Source organism: Empidonax traillii, unplaced genomic scaffold, assembly GCF_003031625.1.
Source record: "Empidonax traillii isolate 1590-97213 ecotype Southwest subspecies unplaced genomic scaffold, ASM303162v1 scaffold725:size316836, whole genome shotgun sequence".
Lineage (NCBI taxonomy): Eukaryota > Metazoa > Chordata > Aves > Passeriformes > Tyrannidae > Empidonax > Empidonax traillii.
Window position 1 is genome coordinate 230,444 of NW_020955918.1, and position 22,384 is coordinate 252,827.

Consider the following 22,384-nt stretch of genomic DNA (forward strand, 5'->3'; position numbering starts at 1 on the left):
ATGATCCCAATTAATGCAGTGACAGAGCATTCACTGACGATTTTACTGATGAAACATACTTTCCTGTTGAAAAACAAATTTAAATTTGTTTTTAAAACTTGCTGGCTTTGCTTGAACCCAATTTTATTTCCAAACAAGAGATGATCATGAAAGGACAGGTAAGTATTGATTTCCACAAAAATAATTTGTTGATAATAGCCATGAGCTTTCGATTGAGATTATAGCATTCACAAAGCCATCCCTCTGCAGCTTAGACTTTGCATTTTGCCACACAGCAGAAACTTCCATAGCTGGAACAGAGAAAAAAATAATAAAAAACCTGTGCAGCTGGAACAGAGAAAAAAAATAATAAAAGACCTGTGCCAAGGAATGAGCTTAGGAAGATTTGACATTTCCAATACATACATGAAATAAATATTTTGGAAAAGCTGTTAGAAGAAAGAAAGTCTTAAATCCCCATTTATCAACCCCACCCACAATCATATGAAAGAAATCTACCCTGTGATTTTAAAAGAAAACTGATTTTTAATAGGTCTTTCAAAACAAGCTTAAATAATAAAAAAAATTAATCTTATTGCCCACAGATTTAGAAATGTGCTAATGAAAGAGAATAGTTATGATTTCACAGTGTACATTCTTCAATGAAAGTTTTCAATGCTGTAACAAGTAGGATGAAAATGATTTCTGCATTGTGCTGAAATGTGTATCTGTGCTAAAGCAAGCTTAGTACTTAGATTAAGTGGGACAGAAAGTGCAAATTCCTGAGAGCTACAGTTGAGATTATTTTATTGTACCCTCCCTTCCCATATGCCTTCAAATGGCAGCCATTGGCACTAGGATCAAGAAGTCCATCTTAATTAAGGTGCACAGTGACTTCATCTGATTCCAGGGCCCTTCTCAGCTACTTTTCTGTAAAAACAAATTAGACGGAACATTTCTGTTCCTTGGAGTGCATAGCTCAGACAAAGAAAAGATTATCTTTCCCCTTTTATAGATGAGGAAACAAAAAGTAAAACAAGTTGACCAGGGTCACAAGCATGAGTGAGCAAGCTTTCTTGAATCTCTGTGGTCCCTGACTCAAACAGGAGACTGCTTGCTTTGTCTATGTGCAGTGCTCTGCAACTATTCTACTGCTGTATTTGCATTGCAACCAAGAAACTAAGGTGCAAAAAGCAATTTTGATTAAGAACATTATTTATCCACTTGAAGTTTTCTTTTTTTAGGCCTTCTGGTGTCCCGCTAGTTGCTCTCAGCTCTTGCTGACATTAGTGAAAGCCAAGGTAATTCAGTTTTTCTTTGGTGATCCTTAGTACCTTTCAAAGGTAACATATTGCCAAAAATTCAGAAAGTAAAAATTCAAGCTATTCAGGTCTTGTCTCTGTTGCAAGTCCTTTTTATAAGCTGTATTTGCAATTCTGCCCCTACAGCTTGTTCCTTCTCTTCTTCCTCTTTTTCTTCATCACAGGTCCTCGAACAAACTAGGCTTCAGGAATATATTTATTCTTCTTTAGAAGTCTATATGATAGGTGCATTGTGCAATTTTCAGTGTTACTCATGTTAAAGCTCTGGTTAAAACAAGTATTATTGATTATAAATAAAATATGAAATGATACACTTTTTTTTTTTTTTTTTAAGAATCCATTCATCACTGGACTTTGAACAATAATTTTCAATGGATAACTGGGTATTGAACTTCCAAGACTTGGTTCCATAAAATACAATGCAATAAGGCACATTTCCATACTATCTTAATAGTGGAAATAATGTAATTAAATTAAAGCATTGCCATAAGTTATTTATAAAAGAGATGATTCTTTTTAATCTTCAGCTTTGCAATTGCTCCAGTATTCCTTTCACTTGGTTAAAGACATTGACTTTACTCAAATGGAAGTGGTTAGACCCAAACTGAGGCTTGTTTGGTTATTTTAATGGATCCCGCAGTCTGATCAGATAGTGTAGAATCCCAATTCACTATGTTCATGATTTATTAGCAATAGTTCTCTTTTGGCTACAATCAGTACGGCTGGTTCTCAGGCTTGTTTCTCTGCCTTTCCCCTTGCGACGCCTGCCTAACTAACCGTGGTGGTGGCATAGGTCTTGCTGACCCGTGGTCTGCAGTCAAATCTTCCCTGCTCAAAGTGCCAAATCTTGGTCTTGTGAGCAGTGGCTGCCTGAACCCAATGGATGGCTGAGGCAAGGTGCTTGGTTCCTGCTGCTCTCCTCGTCCATCTTGGCTCCCATCAACTTCATTCTTCCATTCCACCCTAAACTCAGGCAGTGGCCTCTGCTGTCTCAGTCTCTGGTCTCTCAAGATTTTCCCTGCTCTGGGTCTTAGATTGAGCACTGTAGTAGAGGCATCCAATTCAGAGTCACTGCTGTCACCCACTGTTAATTGAAAACAAAATTAAAATTTTAAGTGCAGAATATAACTGTTCCAGGAATATACAAATAACAGCATACAGAGCACTAATAGCCATAGAAGAAAGCTTTCCTGTTTTTCCTAAATTCAGTGCTTTTAGATTAGACCTAGTAACAAAAGCCTCTTAACTCAACTATAACCAGTATAAAGGACAGATTTGACTTACAAATACCTCTCCCCTCAAAACTGGGATTTTTAGAAAGGCCTCACTCAGCTGCTCCTTGATTGCCAAGTGCCTCCTTGTTTAAATTGACATTTCCCCAGTTCTGGCTCTGGACATGGAAAACCTGTCTTTTTCTGAGGTACTTGGGGTCTATCCCTTGCTTACACCCAAGCAGGATACAAAAATTAGATTTCTTACTCTCACAGCCCATGAAATCTAAACTGAGAGGCACTTCCAGAGCTTAACATGTACAGGGGCTCTAGAAATGTGACTGGAAAAGGAGCATCAATAGTCTACCAAGCAAAGGATCTTTCAAGGTCAGTGTATAGGTGGGAGGAAATATCCTATCCCTAATATGCCTGAACGTCAGACATGAAAGAAAATACACATGGCAAATCCTACAGGTTGCAAGTGGAGCAGATTATTTCTCCCGCTCACAGCAGGGTAGAAAATGGTCAAGGGAAAGATGGCATGATTGTTTAAGGGAATGCTCATAGAAGATCACTATCAGGTAAACCAAGCTGGAGAATGCCTGGATGTACACACGTGCATATTATCTCTTCATCAGACTTCTGTAAAATGAATTAACATCTTCATCAAAACTTGCACATTTGAGTAATTTGATAATTATTTTAACAGTAATTTATGAATGCTTCAGATTTGTTCTTAGTCTTAAGTCAGATATGATATTTTATTTTTTTACCAAAATAAAGAACTGTACTGTGCAACTGTCATAATAACAACTTCCATTAGGAGCCTTCATGTTATTTCTTTTAAAAAGGTGAAGAAGGGGTCAACAAAATATATGGCCATGTAATTGTCCATTCACCCAGATAATTATATATCAAGGAAGGTCTTCATCAGACTGTGTTTTCAGGCTTTTCCCCTCCTAAGTATGTCAAATAATATATTTTTTGACAATTGAATAATCTGGAGGCACATTTCCTCTCTAATTCTAGGTGACAGTAGGTGACCTCTGCAGACATAACTACAGAACAAACGGCATCCTACATTCAGGGGAGCAAAGATGTAATTATTAAAAGACAAAACCATGCTCTATTGCTAAATTAACTGGGAAGAGTGAAAAACTAATTAGGGTGGAGACATTTTAGTAACTGTGCAGAGATTTAATCTTCCCAGCAAGAGATCATGATAGTAGATTGTCATGAAAGGAAATGCTCCTGAGCACGGTATAAGCATGCTAATGCAACCAGTAATAATCAAAAGTAATATACAGAATTGGGCAAAGTTTCCACACCTAACGTCTTCCTTCAGATTTTGTTTTTAATTTTTTTTTGTTAGAATTCAAGAACTCCAATATAAAACATTTGTGAATTTACACAGGGGCAGGGGGCGGGGGGCAGGAATTAAGCACTTGTTTGTAACTCAGAGCATTTTGAGAAGTTCTTCACAAGAACAATAAACCAGACCTGGTGTTCTCATTCTCCTCTCTGGTTTGGTTCTCACAGCAGTGTCCTCCACCCTGACCCCAGTGAGAATAGAAACCAAATAGCCTCACAATCCAAGAGAGAGATCTGGACATTATGGAATAAAGACAAGGAGAATGAGCCATAGCAGTATTCCTGGTGCAGAAGTGTTTCAGGCTGCAGCTTGCTCACAGGAGGAGATATGTTGCGAAGACTACGCCACTATGGAATAGGAAGTGAGAAAGCCCCACAAAATGCTGCTGTCCAGGGCATTTCTCCACACTCAAATTCCTGCTTTAGGACCCACTTCTTTTAATGCTCTAATATTCTGGTTTCTCTACATCATTCCTTGAAAAACTTTCCTTCTATGTATGCAAAATGACTGCAGCACAGTAAGAGACAGCAGAAAATTTTTCATTACCTCTGGAAGATGTTTTGTTTCTCACTCGTAGTTTCTCTGGGAGTTTAGTATTTTTAGGAAGTGAAAGGAATCTTTTTGTATTTGCAGCAGCCTGCGTGTGAAAAAATACAAAAAATGTTAAGTTACTGCAGACCAGTGTACATGCATAATGTGTGTTAAGATACACATCTGAGGCTTGAACAGGTTTATGTAGCTAAAGGGCTGGGAAGTAGTTTGGGATTAGCTAATATGTGATCTTTTACTACACACTCAGTGCTGATTGCTGTGCTAACTAAGGCAAAGACTGAGTAATCTCATACAGCTTAATCAAATGAAAGCCTAGTGATATGCCCTCTGAGATCAGAGTTAATAAATGTATGGTCTCTAACTTCAACCTTGCCTCTACAGGTTTTCCTAAGGAAGGCAAACACTGCAAGCATGGCAATTCATGCAACTCCATGTTAGAAACTTTTTATTAGTCAGCTGCAAAAATTTGGTTGAGACTGAAGTCTGGGCACAAGAACTAATCTGTATTCTCATTCTGCAAGTGCTTTATACATATAAATGACTTTATACAGTTGACTAGTCACAGTGAAGTTGATGGAGAAGTTAGGCACTAGCGTGATCATTTACCAGTTCAGAGCATAAAATTCTTGTTTTCCTCAGAATAAGTTTTAAAGACCCTGGGAGCAGAGAACACCTCATACTTCCTGGAACATGAGAGGTACTTTCCAGGACAAGTTGCTTTTTTTTTAAATTCAAAAGTTTCTCAAGGACATCCTTTCCTAAATTTGTTACAAAGATTTTTTTAAAACTTTACAGTCTTCTCTCTCTCCTCTGTTTGTACCATGAATTGTGGCACATTCAAAGGACAGGAAATTTATTTTCCGTGAGATATTTTTCCTCTTTGGGTTTTTCTTATTTTCCTCTCTTTTCTCTTTTTCTTCTTCCCTTTATGGTGGATTTATGTATAAATAATTATTTTTAAAATAAAAACCTGTGCATTTTAAAAAGTTTTAAGTCACCCTGTTTCTTCCCCGACACAAAAATTATACTGAGTCTCCTGATTATTCCACCTAGAAATCATATACTTGTATGACAAAGACAACATATGTAATTGTGGTTGAGAGGGAAAAAATCATTCAGGAACAGTTTTATTGCCACAATTAACACCACAGTAGCCCTCGTAATGAGATACAGCACTTCTGGAGGCATTATTCCAGCCTCAGCTGATGGACAAGTGTATGCATTAAGACAACAGATACTAAGTATTACTGTAACATGAAAATATGTATTTATAGGATGGTTAATTTCCTTGATACCTGATATGATTTGAAGGATCAGCTTCCCTGCTGATTCACTGTGCTCCATTCAAATACGGCCAGAAGTTTACAGTGGGGGTATTGCAGGATTGCTTCAGAGAGCCAAATATTATCATGCCACAGCAGTTCTTGTAGGTAGAAGGTGTGTCCCTATTCTGTGTCAAAACCTGAAGTCCTGACTATATTTTATGAATACTACACCATTTTTCGAGTGAAAAGTTCATTCTGAATGACTCAATTAAAAGATCTCTTTCCCATAATTTGGGGCACACTGTAAATAGTTTTTCTATTTTAAAGTATCTTTTATCTCAACTATCCACACATCTTCAAAATACTCATAGAGAATACTGACCTTGGAAGTACATTGTGTACAGAGCCCGTTCAACTTCTCTAAGGTAAAATTATGTCATCAGATCCCATTTTCATATCACATTCTACAAGACTGAAGCTTTGCTGAAGTGTTCAACACAAATAAGGGGCCCATGTGTGCAACTCAAGGTGGAAGGGTGACATTATATGTACAGTTGTCTTCCAAATTCAGGATTTTTTTTTCTGCCTGTCAGAAGATCTTTTTTTCTGCCTGACAATTAGCTACAAAGAATTGCTTTCTATATTGAAAAAAAAAAAATAAATGCAAGTACCGGTCTTTCTCTTGACAGGCTGTTTGTTTTCCTCAGGCTCTCCCTAAGGCTGTGCCGGCGACGGATCAGAATTTCTTTGGCCTGCTTTTCGTTTGCATCTGCAGCCAGGCTATGTCGGTTGTAGGACATTGTCTGAAATACAAAAGCAGTGATCACAGCCTGAAAAGCATGATGACAAATGTGTTGAACTATATGAACAGGGCAAAACAGGCTTTTAATGTTTTAATAAGCATCATAAATCCTTGTGAACAAAATCATATTGCAGATGATTAGGAACAAGAAGAGTAATTATGCCAGCATTTTTTTAGTCATCTGCTTCACCATCACTTGTTTTGTTTGCTGCTTTGTTTTTTATTTAACCTGCTGATATTTATAATGAAAGACAAAATGGAAAAAGCTGGCTTAATACAGTGTTCACCCCCACACTGTAGTAGCTCGGTCAGTATGTCAAGGACGCATATTTGAAAGTGATGAGTCACCTAAGGGGAAGTCATTTTTACCTCCAGCAAGCTGAAGCTTGCTCCATTTTTGAATGTTTTCCAAGGGCTCAGGCATTCAAACTACTTAGCCACAGGAGGGTAAATGTGAAATGTCCTTTTGCTTTTAGTTCACTATTTTTCCAGCTCATCACCTCTGTTCTTAATACAAACGACTTCACAACTGGAGGCAAATAGGAAATCTAATCCCATATCATGGAGTGACCAAAATATTGATATAAGTAGACAGTGTTGGGTCGAATTTGCACCTATGAGCCTATTTTAATACTATAAGTATATTGGAGGTAATATGACAAAAACATTAAGCTTTATCAGTAGTATAAGATCAAGAAAACTATTTACACTAAGGAGTATGGATATGCTACTGTATATATGATAGCACACAGATTCAAGGCAACAGAGGTAAATAAGAGCATTAATTATTATTGTGTGGTAGAGCAGATGTACTAGCCCAAAGATATGTTAGGAATATATTCAGCATATTTAAAGATCAGTGGGATATTTAAGAACGAAAAACTTCATCCTTACTCGATGTCGTATTTGGTAGAGATTCTTTGTTAAAATTTCCCGCATGTTTTCCATTTCAGTGGGAGAAAGCGGCTTTATCTTTCCTTCATGATATTCACTGTTGCAGGATGAAAAAAAAAAAAAGTAGAGGAAAGAGAGAGAGAGAAAAAGATTGGTTTTATATTTATGACTGGGAGTTACATTTTAACTATTTCCTTTGTTAGAGCTGGAAACAACAGTTCAAAACAACCGAGGAACAGGTGAAAACATAACATGGAGAAATGAAATCTTGATTTCATTTGAGTCAGTGGTAAGAAGCAAAACTGAGTCTCCAAAATGTGACACAAATTACATTAAATTTTAAGTTTGATTTAGGTACTTTTCAAAATGCCCCTCAGGCTTCCCCTGTAGCTATTCTCAGCAGATGGGCAGGCACATGTTCAAGACCAGCTCTGTTCTAAACAGCAAATCAATGTTCCAGTGAGCAGCTGTCCCAGTAAAACTGCACACTCCGGAAGAGCACAGCTCACCAAGTGAGCTACAAAGAAAAGGGTCTTGTTTCACATCCTCTTACTGCTCTGGTGATATTCAGACACAAAGTGTCCTATGTCAAAGTGGTTATACTGCCTACAGACCGAGCTGTGAAATAAATTATGTGACCCAGAGGAAATGCTTGGCCACAATGGTATCTCTTGCTTACCTGAGAGAGCCCGATGAAGGGACCTTGCTTATCATTCCACTCTCTGCCATCTCGATGGCATGCTTTATTTCTAGCTTCTTGTATAAAGAAACAATGCTGGATTTAGGCTGGTTCTCGCGGATTAGAAGTCTTCGCAGGTATTTATTGTCAAACTTCTTAAACCTGTACATGAGGCAAACCAGCCCAGCCAGTTAATTTTACTGTGCATAGTTAAGGAAAGCCAGTATACTTTACTTAATGCAATTTTAAAGGAGTTTATTCTCTGGGAATGTGTCTGTTCATATTAACAACCCACGCAGAGTAACATAAGACAGGGTCAATTTCATGTTTACTTCAGATAGATAGTTTTAACGTGTTTTTGTTAATATGATAATGGACAGTCTCCATAGCAGCAATTTTTAACTTTAAGGTATTATGTGTTATTAGAAAATATTATTTTTAATTCTCTGTTTTCCTCAAGACAAAGAGAACATTAAATATTTACTATAATAACAAATAAAAGGTCTAAATTTGCACCGACTGCTTTTTCTTTGAAATTTTAGCCTGTTCTTGTAAAACTTTGGAAGTTCTCCCTTCCTTTAAAGTAACTGTGACCCTCTTGGTTGCTTACTGAAAAAATATTGGTTACAGAAGGGGGGATTTTGTTTGTCAGAAAATATTTTGCCCTCAACCACTCTGAAATTATTCTTGAATTTGGGTTTGAAGGTCGTGAAGAGGTGGGACACTCCTTTGCTCTGTAATCTTTTAATGAAAGATCTCACACAGGTTGAAGGAGAATCGGGTTGAGTAAAGAAAAGTTGTAACCATGTCACACCTCTGTCTGAGTTTCCCCCAAGTCATTTGGAGAGAGCTCTCCTCAGCCCTTCCTCCTGGTGACATTCCTCTTTGTACAAAACACTTGAATTCTTCTTGGAGCAGTGACTAGAAGTTGGGTGAGTGATGCCAACGCTTTGGGTCAAAAGAATTTGTGTCTAAAAGAGTGTTTCTGAGAAAACGGAATTAGATCCAAACCAATGATGATGATGATTCAGCAGCTAAAGTTAAAGTATGAATTATTCAGGTATTGCCAGGGGTAATCTTCTTCAGTGACACTAAGTCTTAAATAATACCATCAAGAACTGTGGAGCTGCCTGACACCAGGATCTCTCATGCACCTCATGCCTGCTACTGCCTTGATCTTTCTAGAGGAAGTCCAATAGCTTTTGTATGGTTACCATCAAATAGGGAACTAACCTCTCACTGAACACTGCTAAGCCATACAATTTGCAGCAGGAGAGCTGGATGGGATGAAAGGCTCAGCAGACATACAGGAAATGCTCTGAAATAGTCAGAAACAAGGAGAGGACATGCACACTCAGAAGTTACCACACTTTACCCTGGGATCAGAGGGCTGCCTTTTTTCCCAGCTGGAGATTTTGTTCTACTTGCTTGTGGTTTAGTAAAAAGACACTGTTCTGCTGCTTTTCCTTTGAAACCCACATGTTCTAAAAACAACCATCCGTTTTCAAGAATAAATGCTGAAAATTAAATACAATGCCCAACAGCATTTGTTTGTTGCTGCTGAGCCATTTCAGCCCCTCCTGTATAACAAAAAAGTTTTAAATGCCGCTCTTACTTATCTCTCCAAAAGTTGTGACCCCAGTGTCCACACACATCTTCAATTCCAGTCTTCACATGGTCAAAGAACTAAAGGAAAACATTGGTTCATTACATAAACTTATCAGCCAGCTTGCCCTTAGACGTTACTGGTTTCCAACTTACTTTCAAACAGAAACATCTAGTCACAATTCAGGACAATGCTCCAGTTTTACCAGTGCAGTTCAACCAAGCTCAGAGAGAAAATCTGTTTTGTTCCCCTGGACTTTCCTTAGCTCACAGCCCCAAAACGACAGAAGCTAGTTGCTAATTTCCTCAATGTCAATCTTGCTCAGCTCCTGCACAAAACTAAAGTTTTTTACCATATTTTCACTTATTTGAAATTCCCTAACCACTCTGTGCTATGCCTGGGACCTCCCCAGGCCTGACAGTGAAGCAGGTATGATTTTGTGGAGAAGAGAGTCTGAGTAGGAAGAAGCTTCCCACATCAGCATCGGCACCTCAGGATGCACAGGACAGAACTGAGAGAGCCAGCATCAGGTCCTGAGCTCCTTTTTTAGGGAACTGTGGTCTAGTCTCACCTCAAAGCATACTGTTATTAGAAAGCATCTTAATATTAGAAACACATTCTTCCTCAGTCTACTATGAATTTTAAAAAACTGAATCAGTTCAGCTAAGATCTCAATTGATCCCAGAGGCAGCATGTTTGCTCTTAATTCAAGAACCATAGTAGGGTTCTCTCAGTAGGCATTTCCTCTCTAGATGCCTAGATTAACTTCTTTCCTAAATGTGGCCCTTATTATTCCTCATTTTTGAAATTTCAAACCACTTGCTATAGGCATGCTGCAAGGAGAAATACATTCAAGTACATGCAGGGCTAATACTCTGCAACAATTAGAGACACACACATAGCAAACACAAATCCATGAAAAGGCTGATGATGTAAGAGTTAAGTAAGTTTAAGCATGTGTTTAAGAGAAGTTTGCCTTTGTTTAATTAGATTAACTCAAATGCAATACAATTAAATTGCCAAGGGTTTCCAATGTAGTTAAATTATAAAATAACATGTATCTCATGTGTGAAAAAAACTACAGAATATTAATTTACTTCAAGAGCTGAACTATTAAGAAAGTGAAGATTCCAAAATAATAATATGCAACAATAATTTTGCTAAATGCCAAAGGTTAAGTATAAGCTTTATGGTTATTGTTCTTATAACAGCTACCAAAAAGAAATCTGGTACGGCACATGCCTCTCCATAATATTGTATGCTGAATCCTTGTCTTTCTGAAGGTGACTAGGAATTTCATCTATCCGAGGGTCTCATCTATGATACTTAAGCTGCAACATACCCTATTATAAATTTCTTCACTGACAGCAGGCTGCTTTTTATTTGACCTTTTGACATCAAGAAACTCCACCAGTGGGCGAATTGTTATTCCCTGTGAAGAAAAAAAAGAACACAATAACTATAAAAGTGAATTCACTCTTTTGGTTAGCAGGTGTTGCACTTAGCTAAGAAGTCCTTGTCAATACAGACTCCATTAATGCAAGAGAAGGAAGGAAGGGGCTCCCTAGAGCTAAGAAGTCCTAGAGGGTCCACCTTACAAACCCTATCAGGAATACATCATCTATCCCAACCACATGATTTTTAAACCTTTTTTTTTTCAGTTCTGCTATGTGTTAGAAAAACTCGCACTTCTATTCTGAATTAATAAACAGATTCCCCATAATTTCAAAATGGACATATAAAGTCCTCTCTTTTAGTGACTACTTCCAAAACAGGTAGTCAAAGATATGTCAACAGTAATACTAAAATTTGCTATTTAAGAGCATGATACCAAGGCTTTTTGTAAACATGCCTTGCCTCACTGTTCTCAGAGAAATAACAAAAAGTTTTGGCTATCACAGAATGATATAATGGTTTTGAATAATTATTTGTGGAAGAATTGACATAATTTGTTTACTTGTATGGGCACACTGGCACAAGGGAGAGGAATTAATCTCTTGTGGTGTTGAGATCAGTCCCTACTATCCCAGACAACCAGGTCACATTTCTTTTTGTAAATGAATCAAGTTTTATCTTAAAAATAGTTGGGTTTCTTTGCCCCATTGCTCATAATGGAACACTCATCCTGAACCTTATTGTTCTGATAATTAGAAAGCTGCATCTTAATTGCATCATGGTCACTGTGTACCACTTTGTTCTTGTGCCAACATTTGTCTTTTCAGTTTAAACAGTGTTCACTCCCTTATATAAACAGTAATTATAGTCCCTCTTCTCCTTTATTTTGCCAAGGCCAAGGCATCCTGGTCTCCTTTCACATGACAGACTTACCAGTCGTGTGGTCACTCCAGAACATGACACTATGCTCTGATGGAAACACCTGTCTCAGTATGTCTTAAGATTAGATTTGCCTTTCTTCTGTTCCCACTGTAGTGTTGACTTAAAATCTAGCCTATCACCAACTAGTACACTTGTGTCTTTTTCCCCCTTTATTTTTTTCCAAAGGTTCCCATTTCATAAGAGAAATTCCTAGTAAGAAAGTCCTAGCAAGAACATGTTTACACTTTATTACTGTTCAATTTCATTCTGTTTCTATCATATTGGCTCTCAGTTCTTTCTACAGGATACTCTTATCTCACTGTCACCCTGAGAACACTTTTCAAAGTCTGTCATCAAGAAACAATCAGCAACAAAAACTCCTACACTTATGTGCCATGGTCAGTAACGAGAACATTAAAGAAAACCATCCTCAGGAACCATCTTCAAGGAATTCCATTATTATCATCTCATCAGTCTATTATCTGGCCAGGGTGGTTGAAAACTTGAGCAGGTGCCCAGAGAGGCTGGGGTATCTCAATCCACAGAGATATTCAGAACTCAACTTGACATAGCTCTGATTAACACGATCTAGCTTTGAAGGTGGCCTTGCTTTGGGCACAGTGTTGGACTAGAGACCCCCAGAGGTCCTTTCTGACCCAAAGGACCATAAACTTCTATTTCCATTTATAGGAGAAACCGTCAGCTCCTTCCTCATTCACTTTACAATCATCCTAATGTCAATCTAAACCTCAGTTTAACAAGTAGTTACACTAAAAATCTCCTGTGTGCCCCCCTCACCAATGATTTGCAATAATCCAGTCAGATGAGCTTACTCTAGAAAATAAATTGCCTCATCAATGACACCAGGTTTTCCTTTGGTAAACCATGTGGCATTTTATAACACATTCCATTTGTCTCCATATTTTAAATTATTCTGTCCTTCAAAATCAGTTTTCACAGCTTAAGTCAACTAATGGACCTCTACCTTTTCCTCTTTCCCAAGCATCAGCATGTATACTTGCTACTTTCTACAGCACTTTTATCCACGTAAAAGGCAGGGTAAAAAAAAAATATATTCTTTTCCCACAGATATGAAATTTCACTAATAGCCATTCACATCTCTCTCACTGCTCTGTCTAAAAATTACTAGTCTGACATGCTTATTTAACAGACTTGGCTGCCTCTACACTTTCCAGGTTTCAGTCTCTTCCCTGTCTCTTGGTTGTTCTTGACCAGGCCTCCATAACCAGATGCTCACCAAAGACAAGTTCGCATTCTTCTGCACACCTGGTGCTTTTGTAGGGATGTCCAGCTGGTTTGCAGCATCACTTCCTAACACCCAGACTCCAGTTCACCTGTGCAGGCCCTCAGTGTCTTCCTTTCCCCAATTACTGTGTACTGTATCCAACATTGAACTCCCGAGTAAATGCACAAATTTCAACATTCTAAGAAAGGAATTAGTGCTGGAGGTGTACCCAGAATATCTTTTATCTCTCTTCCAACCTCATGAGGTCTTAAATACTTAATACTACTTATATGTTAGCATAAGTACTTAATATCAAGCATACTTTTGCTACCTGCCTGTGGTATGGATAATTTTTTTTTTTTAAACTGTGGCTATGGAGAGTACCTTCAAGTATGTTCCTTCCAGTAAGTTAAAACATTTGTTTGTCTACCCATTGCTTATTTATAACCTGTCTGAGAAAGAAGTAGTCCAGAAGATGAGAGGTACTACCTGAATGAAAACAGTAAAGAATATCACCACAATAACAGCAGTGATGAACAATTTCTTCCTGGGAAACACAGCAGGAGGAAGCAGAAACACAAGCGAAAAACAAATAGCTCCTCGGAGGCCTCCATAGGCGATAATAAATTGGTCCTTAAAAGTCAGAGGTATTGTCCGGAATACATTAATGATCTGAGTCAGAACAAAAACACCTGAGGGAAAAGAACATAAATACAAGGAGGAGGGGGAAAAAAGGGAACTTAAATTACACAGAAATAGCCCATGATGATAATATTTGTTCAAAAACACTTTTATGTGCTGCTTACCTTTTATTTGCTATATAATATTGAAGAAATGAAATATTACTTAGCAACTTGAGAACATCATGGACAAATAATTACAAAAGCCTAGGGAGCATCATCTTAAACATTTAGTGAGCTAACCACCTCAGGTCGGCTGAATTTATGACCTGAAGCAGCTAATTGATCTCCACAAGACAGCTATCTGCTAGATTGTGCACCTCTAGAACAGCAATAATTCTGTGTCAGTATACACTAAGACTGCTAGTTGCTTTTTAATAGGATTTAAGGTGATTTTGAACATTTTGGCTTGTCACCTCCATTAATCTGTTCTTTGAACCTACAAACTCCTATTCAATCAATTTTACTCACACAGACAGGAAGGATGCGGGAGTGGGGACGGGGGAAGAAGATGCCAGTGCATGCTGGTGTAGTGTGGATAAAGGCTCCAGGGATGCAGCAGACTGGAAGAAAGGTATAAAGGCAGGTGAAGGGAGCAAGCATAGCGGGCAGGAGCTGGGCAGCAGTCAGGCTGCTTGGCTGCTTTTCAGCATAAGGTATTATGTGGGGTACTATAAGGTAATATTAATTGTGGGGGTGCAGGTGCAGTAGAAAAATAGCCCAGATTTCTGCTTTGAGAATGAGACTTGGGAGCTGGAAATAGGGGTGCAGAGGCAGATCAGAGTATGGGAAACCTTTACACATGGAAGGACTAAATCATTGCAAATGAAGCTTGGGAAAAGAGCAGGTTTAAGACCCACAAGCCTGCCCTGCACTTAGGTCTCCAGGTAAAAAAAAACAACAGCTGTAAACTCAGGAGGGAACAAACAGTTTTATATATATATATATATATATATATATATATATATATACACATTTATTAATTTATATATACCCCTCAACTTGTGTGTGTATATATATATATACACACAGATATATATATACACACTTCAACTACAGCATTTCATGTTTTGGTACTATTTATGCCAATGACTGGGAAAATCCTAAAACTAGTAAATATAAATTTTTTAAAAACCCTAACCCTCAGCCTGTTTAGTTGCTGTAGCCCACCTCATTCTTTTAAGCAGAATTTACTTTTTTGTAAATGTTTACCTAAATACATGTATTCTGATTAACAAGCAGAGTGCCTCTCACTTTAGATGGGCAGGATCAGGGCAAAACTGATTTTTAGGTTCCATTTTGGGAGAAGGTGGAAACTGACATAGGACAGTGATATAGGACGTATTACAAATATTGAGACCATTCTACCATTCTAAGGGGACTCTAAGTTCTGGCATTATCTACTTGACAAAACGTAGAACATTTCACTTGCAAAGAATACAGACCCATAGTCTGAGACTTGCTTACCCAGTGCCCTCCAGATTAAACAGAAAAGCAGGGTGAAGCTAACAAAGGCCCAGTTCCACTCATGGTTCTTCCCAACTGTAGACACTCCCATGAAGATGAAGATTAAGGTCTCACTGACACTGCTCAGCATCTTCATGAAATATTTTATTGTTGTATAGGATTTTTGAGAAACATTTTCCTCCACATATTTATTCATGGTCATGGCACAAGCTGTGATCCTGAAAGGCAAACATTATCCCATATTTCACTGGCTTTATTTTTTTTAGCATCTTTCATATCTACATAATATTATTCACTTTTCCATAGTCCTCTTTAAAATGCAAAATATAACTTACACCATAACCAATCTCAAATTTATAGGCTTGGTGAACCTACAATTTTGGGAACATGATTATTTTTTCTGCACTGTGGAGTTTTCTGAGAAGACATCAGTACATGAACAGTTTTGTCACATACTAAATGCACATAATCTGTTCAGTGTTCACTCGGACTGTGTTTTGAAAGCAGCAGGGATGAGGAGAGACAGAGAAAGCCCTAAAAAACAAGATTTGCTGCATCTAATGCTGCTGAGGGACATCAGACAGGACGGCAACTGCAAGGGCAGGGCAGGACTTCCCTCCTTCCCTACCAGCAGTTGTCCCACCTCAGTGGAAGTGACAGTAGCCAGTGACTCTTTCCAGGCAAAGCAAGCAGCAAGGCTACAATTTGTTACCCTTCACCACTTTAGGCCACTGCTTGCTTTGCCTGCACAAAAGGCTGAATAGGAGAAAAACTCCACCAGAAATCATACAGACGCTGCTGCACATTTAAAGTACCTGCAAATGAATAAAATGGGCATCTCAGCTGAAACGTGAGAGAAGAGAAAAGGCTTACTGTAAGTACTCCTACATGTCCATTTCCTGTGCTAGTAAACAGAGTTTGTTAATCAGCAGAAAGAGCAAAGAATGGTATCACTTGCTCAGTGTGGTTGTCCATGGCACAAGGATGGCTGAGAACCACTCACACACAAATTTACAGTTTTAAGGGTAGTTAGGAGAGCTGGCTGGAGGATAACCTCAAGGTGGTGTCTCAATGTCGGGAAGCACAGTCTGAACAGTAATTATCAGTGTGGCAACTAAGGCCAGATACGTTGTGAAACAGCTGACATTCCTGGTTCTACTGTCTAGGGCAAAAACATTTCTTCTCTGATTTCCCAGTTAAAAACATTGTCCATACCCATGTGTATGTTCTCAGTCAAACTCTGTACAGAGAGTGATGTGTATTTACACTGTCTTTCTAAATACAGCCCACAAGGACTTGTCCTACAGCTATTTAACTCAGTTCAACCAAGTTTTCAGTTTATAACTATGTGCCAACACAGGGGATATTTCTTCCCACCGAAATCTCTACACTTCTCTCTTTTGTGGAGGAGGATGGCAGGCTTGCTAGCATCTCTTTGGAATAACTTGAACTTTCCCATGTTTTGTGGAGATCCCACTGCGGATCTCTGCACCCTCTCTATGGAGAGGTTTTGCAAGCATAACCGTGCACCTAACCTGGCTTTCACCCTGCATTTTTGTCTACCTGTATTTGGTGATAGAGGGGCCAATCTAATCAGCACAAAATAGAATGTCCACTGCCATGCAAAAACTAGCTCCAACCCTAAGCAAACTCCTAGGCTAAGAAGAAAAGCCTCACTAAGACTATCCTAGACTCCCATCTGTTTTTAGTACTGAAATAATTGCCAGGTCTCTCCTCTTTGTCAGTTGATTTCACTGTGGTCTTGAACAGAAAGATCCTCTGTGATCCACAACCAGCCTGCTGCCTGGGAAGTGGAGCTCATCCTGGTTACACAGGATCCACTGTGGAAGATACAATGTAGATTTCATAAGCATGTAAACTTCCTCCCTGAAATATCCAGTGGTTTAGGTAACGTTTCTAGTTTGAGCACGTGGCTGGGACAAGACAAGTGCCGCATTTTTGCCAGTACTGACAAACTGATGATGCTCTTCACAGCTGTCCTCCCTGTTCTAATCTTACAATTGTCCAGAGTAGGGACCTATAACAGATCCCACAAACACGAGTATCTCGTGAAGAAAATGGGAGAGGACCTGGACCATGCATGGATTTTGTCCTGACAAGCAGCAGTGACTTGGTCAGGACATATACTCAAACCCAGAAGCTGTCAAAACACTCCCAGGTTCCGCGGTTTGCACATAGTTCCAGTAACCAACCTCTAAACTACATGTGCAAATCTTCTCAAATATACTCTCAAATCTACTTAACACTTTGACCCTCCAGAAGTCTTATACTCAGTAGCAAACCAGCTCTCTACACGCCACAGGCTACACTGACAGACCTACAAACACCTCAGGTTATGCCATGGGTTGTGACAGCTCTCCTGTGTGTGCACTGCTTATCTACACAAGCATAACAAGTCTGATTCATCCTGGCTACCTCCCGCTGATGGTACACACCGTGGAGCTGGCAAGCGCAGGGGCAGTAAATGCAAAATAACAAGGCGGCAGTGGGTGGGCTGCAAAAGAGCCACTTCCAGACTCATAGTCATTTTGGAGTCTCAAAGCAGCAGCTTAGTGCCTGGAAGCATTAGGGCTGTTAGGTCTGCATCAAAGGCACAATGAAACACTCAGTACTATTTATTACCTTCTTAAAATAAATCATTTTCATGATTATAGTAATTCAGGAAAGCCCTGCAGCATGGAGAGCAGGGAAACATGCTCTGGACAGAGTTTGTTTTTGGATCCTGAGGTAATGGAGACACTGTAAATAGATGTCCGATAAGAATCTGTCACCAGATTAATCAGGATCTCTGAAAGCTGTAACTTAAAACACCTACCATGCTTAAACACTAGAATTTAAAGGGACAACACTCTTATAATATTATTTTCAGTCACATTATGCATTCATTCAATTAGTGTCAAGTAACTGAGGAGTTGGTTCAATGTTAAAACAAATAGTGCTGTGCACTATTTGTTACTTTTCAGGTCAGTAATATTCCAGAGCTAATCACTGCTCACTTTGAATCTCTTCAGATTAGAAAAAACACCTGTTGAAGTCTCTTTTGTTTGAAAATTATAGGGGGATATAATGTTAGAATTTAATATAAAATCAATGTCTTTATGTAAGATTTTATGAAATTATTATAATATGTTCTTCACAAACTAAAATTTTACTGCTGTGATAATCAAAGCCAAGACTTAGCTGAGTTTTATTTTACATTTCTCATCTACATACATTAATTCTGGCCTCCAATTCTGTGACCTGAGGCAGTTGCCCTGGTCAAGAAGGGGAAGGGAAAAACAGTTAATTGAAATTAACCTGCAACATTCTGTACTTCTGAACAATAAAAGTCTCCCTGTATAAACAATACAGTTTCTGTCAGGACTGCAATAAACTAGGCCACCGGGTTCAATCCTCAAGTTTCCTTGACCTACTAAATTTAGTTTCAATGTTTGTTCCTTTCAGCTTGCTAATTGTTGCAAAAATAATAAAAAAAAAGAAAGAGAGAAAGAAAGAAACCTATATTAATAGTTCTGCTGCTTCATAGCCCTTATGAAAAATTAGTAAGCAGAAAATGCAGCATTATAATTAGAAATGGAACCGAGAAAATAAAGTTCAGATTCACATCTGTATGTTTTAGGCCCGTGATCCTCATTCATACCCAGCTCTAATTACAGTAGAAGCTCTTCCCTCTCCTTCTGAAGAGGATTTTCTCACTGCAGTTCATAGGGACATGGTTCAGTCTCTTCAATACTTCAGCCAAGTAACCTGGTGCAGGGGTTACACGGATGATTCAAGAATCATTTGTCCTTAGAACGAGTACACAGACTTATCAGAAGAGTGACAAGCACCTTTCATTCCTTTGCCAGTGAATTCCTACTTGCCCAGGAATGAGGCAATCTGTGTAAGTATCTTATTTACTTGATAACACTGTACATTCCTGCTCATGTCCTTCCCCTAAAATATGGTACAGCATGTAACCACAAAGTCTGAGTATCTTTATAAACCTGGTTATGAAAGAAGTGGAAATCAGTAGTTTAACAGCCTCAGATGGATACTGGTGAAAAAGGGGAGATCAGGCAACTATTCCCCACAGGCTAAACTATAAATGGCCACAGAAGCAAATAATGAAAAACAATCTGAGTTGTAAGGGACATTCCAAGGTCATTTGGTCCAACTACATGTTGGAGTTGATTTTTAAGTCAGATCCAAGCAATCCTGCCATGAGTCAGTCGCAGCAGAGAACGACAGGGAACTCAATACCAGTGCGTGTTTTTGCACTGTGACACAGAGCAAATTACTCTCTGCAGTTCAAAGGCCAATTAAATGTGAAAATCACAGGGTAGATTTACTCCAAGGAGATGCAGAGATTGCAGGAGCTCTAAGGCTCTCAGCAGCACTGCTGGGAGGGGACACACTTCGTGGCTTATGGCAACTGAAATCCTGCATGGCTGCAGAGAGCCCTTGCATCTTGCCTGGGGGAGGGTACTGAGGTACCCAGGCCTGTTAGCTATTACAAAGTGTGCTTAGAGTAAAAAACATGCAAGACATTTTAAAGATAACTTATTTTCTACTGTCCTGTTTGAGGGAAGAAATACTTTGTGTTTCCTCTTTTGTTTTGAACCCACTCGGGGGCCACTGTTACAAAGGAAAATTAATAGGTTGCTAGTGCTGTGGGAAGCACTGGTGTGCTGGTGGCAGGCTCTGGCATGTGGTGGGTCCACTGACCCACCAGCAGACCAGCCATGCCCTTTCTGTTGTGTCCTGGATGCGGCAGGTCCAAATCAGTATTTTCACGAAAACTGCCACAAGTTTTTTCATGTACAGTTTAGCCACAAGTTTTTGGTTTAGAAACCCTTTAGGTATTTGATCACAGGATGTCAAGGACATTTGGCTTAAGAGGTGGAGGAAACTAAAAACCACACAAACGCTATGAATAGAAGCTATGGAAAGAGATGGCACATTTATGAACTCGGTCAAAGTGGATGCATATGCTGCTTTATTTAGGCTCATATCAGACAAGGAAACCCATGCAATCTTTAGCTCTTTACTTACACTAAAGTACCAACCCCTCTTGCTTCATGGCATATTTCTATTTTTATACTACTGAAATCATCAGCTTAAGTTTCCTTGTAAATTTTTTCCCAGCCCGAGAAAACCTTATACTGGCATAGCTATGATATTAAACCCACCTTCACTTGCCTAAAAGATAATAATCAGATAAGGTATTATCAAGTATTAGTGATACTAAGAAGTAACATTTGAGCTTACATAAAAAGCTATGCTCCTAATGCCTGAATGACTCATATTTGCCACTAGAACAATACACAGTCATTAAAGAAGGTTGGCCTTTAAAAATACTACTTGGAACCAGAGCAAAACCTTTAAGAATATTAAATGTCATAAAGGCTCTTTCTAAAGTTGAGGTTGTTATAGTATAAACAGAATGAAGAGAGAGGCTGTGCTCTTTTTTTACTGAAACCCAGGAGTGGAAAAACATGAGTAAAAACATTTTTATCTGCTGGCAGTAGGAAGAATAATATTATTTTATATAGGGCATATACAGAACATTGTAACCCCCAGGCACACATATCAAAATACTAAACTAACAGATTATATCACCATAGCACTGTAAATTCTACGTTCAACAAGTCCTTATAATCCAGCAGGAGTTTGCCTTAACAATACATATCTTGTGTTCATTGAATGGTACTTACTGGCTGCTCACATGACTGTTAGACATAGTTTCACAATACATTGGCATCAAAAGTAAAGTCAGTCCATGAAGTCCCTACCACTCCCACTCCCTCCCTGCCACCACTGCCCCTACATCACTGTGGGCCACTCAGCATCCATGCCCTTATGTCTAGTTCTAGGGTCACATGAGGACACAGGTCACCAAAGTGATCTGGGTTAAAAATAAGTCCACTGAAAATACAAGTGAATATTTTTAACTTGGAACATTTCAAAGATATGGTTTATGATGTGATGCCATGAGCAGTTTTAGTGACACAGCTGGTGTGGTGGCAAGCTGAGAGAATGGGGTGGAAGCGGGAGGGAAGAGGCCGGAAATCCTCAAGCCAGCATCTCTGCCATGCACAATGGAACAATGCCATATGGCAAGGTTTGCAAAATCGGATCCTGTCTCCAATTCCTTTTGGCATTCTTTCTTGAGTGCTATAATTACTGAAGTTTGGGGTACTTACGCCATGATGCCCGAGAGATGAAACATTTCAGCTGTTATGTATGACAAGTAACTGTACAGGAAGACAAAAAGTGGCTCAATCACTCGGATTTTATGGGTGAAACGGGTGGTAAAGGCTGCTACAAATCCCAAAAGGATTCCAATCAATACTCCACCGATCCCCACTATAAAGAAGTTAGCAATCCCAGCGAATATGTCAATAACCTTAATTGTGCGCATCTGGCAGAAAGACTTGAACAAATTGTACAGGACCTAAGAAGAAAAAGAAAGCACATTATGTTTTTGAACTCTTCTTAGTTACCCTTCATGTCATTATGTTCCCCTGCTTAAATGTTGAACCTTGAATTTCTGTATCTCCCTTGAATACACTTTTGAGAGATGCTGTTGTCTATCTCTGGCATATTATTCATTATCCATATATGTCAGGGAGATACACAAAGATGGGTAAAAGTCATTACTCCCATTTTTGCAGAAGGGACAGGTTTCTTAACCTATGCCATTCCAGGGGCCAGGAACATAGATCTATCTAATTCTTCTTTAAATTCATTTATTTGCACAGCTTCTAATTTCTCCACAAATGTCAATTTCAGATTTTCCCCAGATAAAAGAAATAAAACAGAAGGAGGAAAAAAGATGGTTTCATAATCCGTGAAGAATTTGGTTATTTTCCAGTGTGTTCGATCTACATGACACTGAGAGGTGCAGTACTGAATTAGACTATAGATTCATCTAGCATGGGGGAGTAGGGGAGTTGCAGGGGGCTGGGGGTGGACAGTGACTACCTCAAG

At 38.9% G+C, this 22,384-nt stretch overlaps 1 protein-coding gene across 1 annotated transcript in view; it reads right to left on the bottom strand.

Annotated features, from left to right (window-relative positions):
* Positions 1-505: 505 nt before the first annotated feature.
* SLC9A2 (solute carrier family 9 member A2) overlaps positions 506-22,384 on the bottom strand; it is a 32,501-nt gene continuing 10,622 nt past the window's right edge. Inside the window, exons 3-12 of the mRNA XM_027900422.1 lie at positions 21,598-21,848; positions 15,392-15,609; positions 13,734-13,936; positions 11,025-11,114; positions 9,692-9,762; positions 8,077-8,238; positions 7,398-7,494; positions 6,373-6,504; positions 4,431-4,521; positions 506-2,385 (exon numbers count right to left, since the gene is read on the bottom strand). Of these exons, the coding sequence (XP_027756223.1) occupies positions 2,015-2,385; positions 4,431-4,521; positions 6,373-6,504; positions 7,398-7,494; positions 8,077-8,238; positions 9,692-9,762; positions 11,025-11,114; positions 13,734-13,936; positions 15,392-15,609; positions 21,598-21,848 (1,686 nt within the window). The 3' untranslated portion in view covers positions 506-2,014. The remainder of the gene's footprint in view (positions 2,386-4,430; positions 4,522-6,372; positions 6,505-7,397; positions 7,495-8,076; positions 8,239-9,691; positions 9,763-11,024; positions 11,115-13,733; positions 13,937-15,391; positions 15,610-21,597; positions 21,849-22,384) is intronic.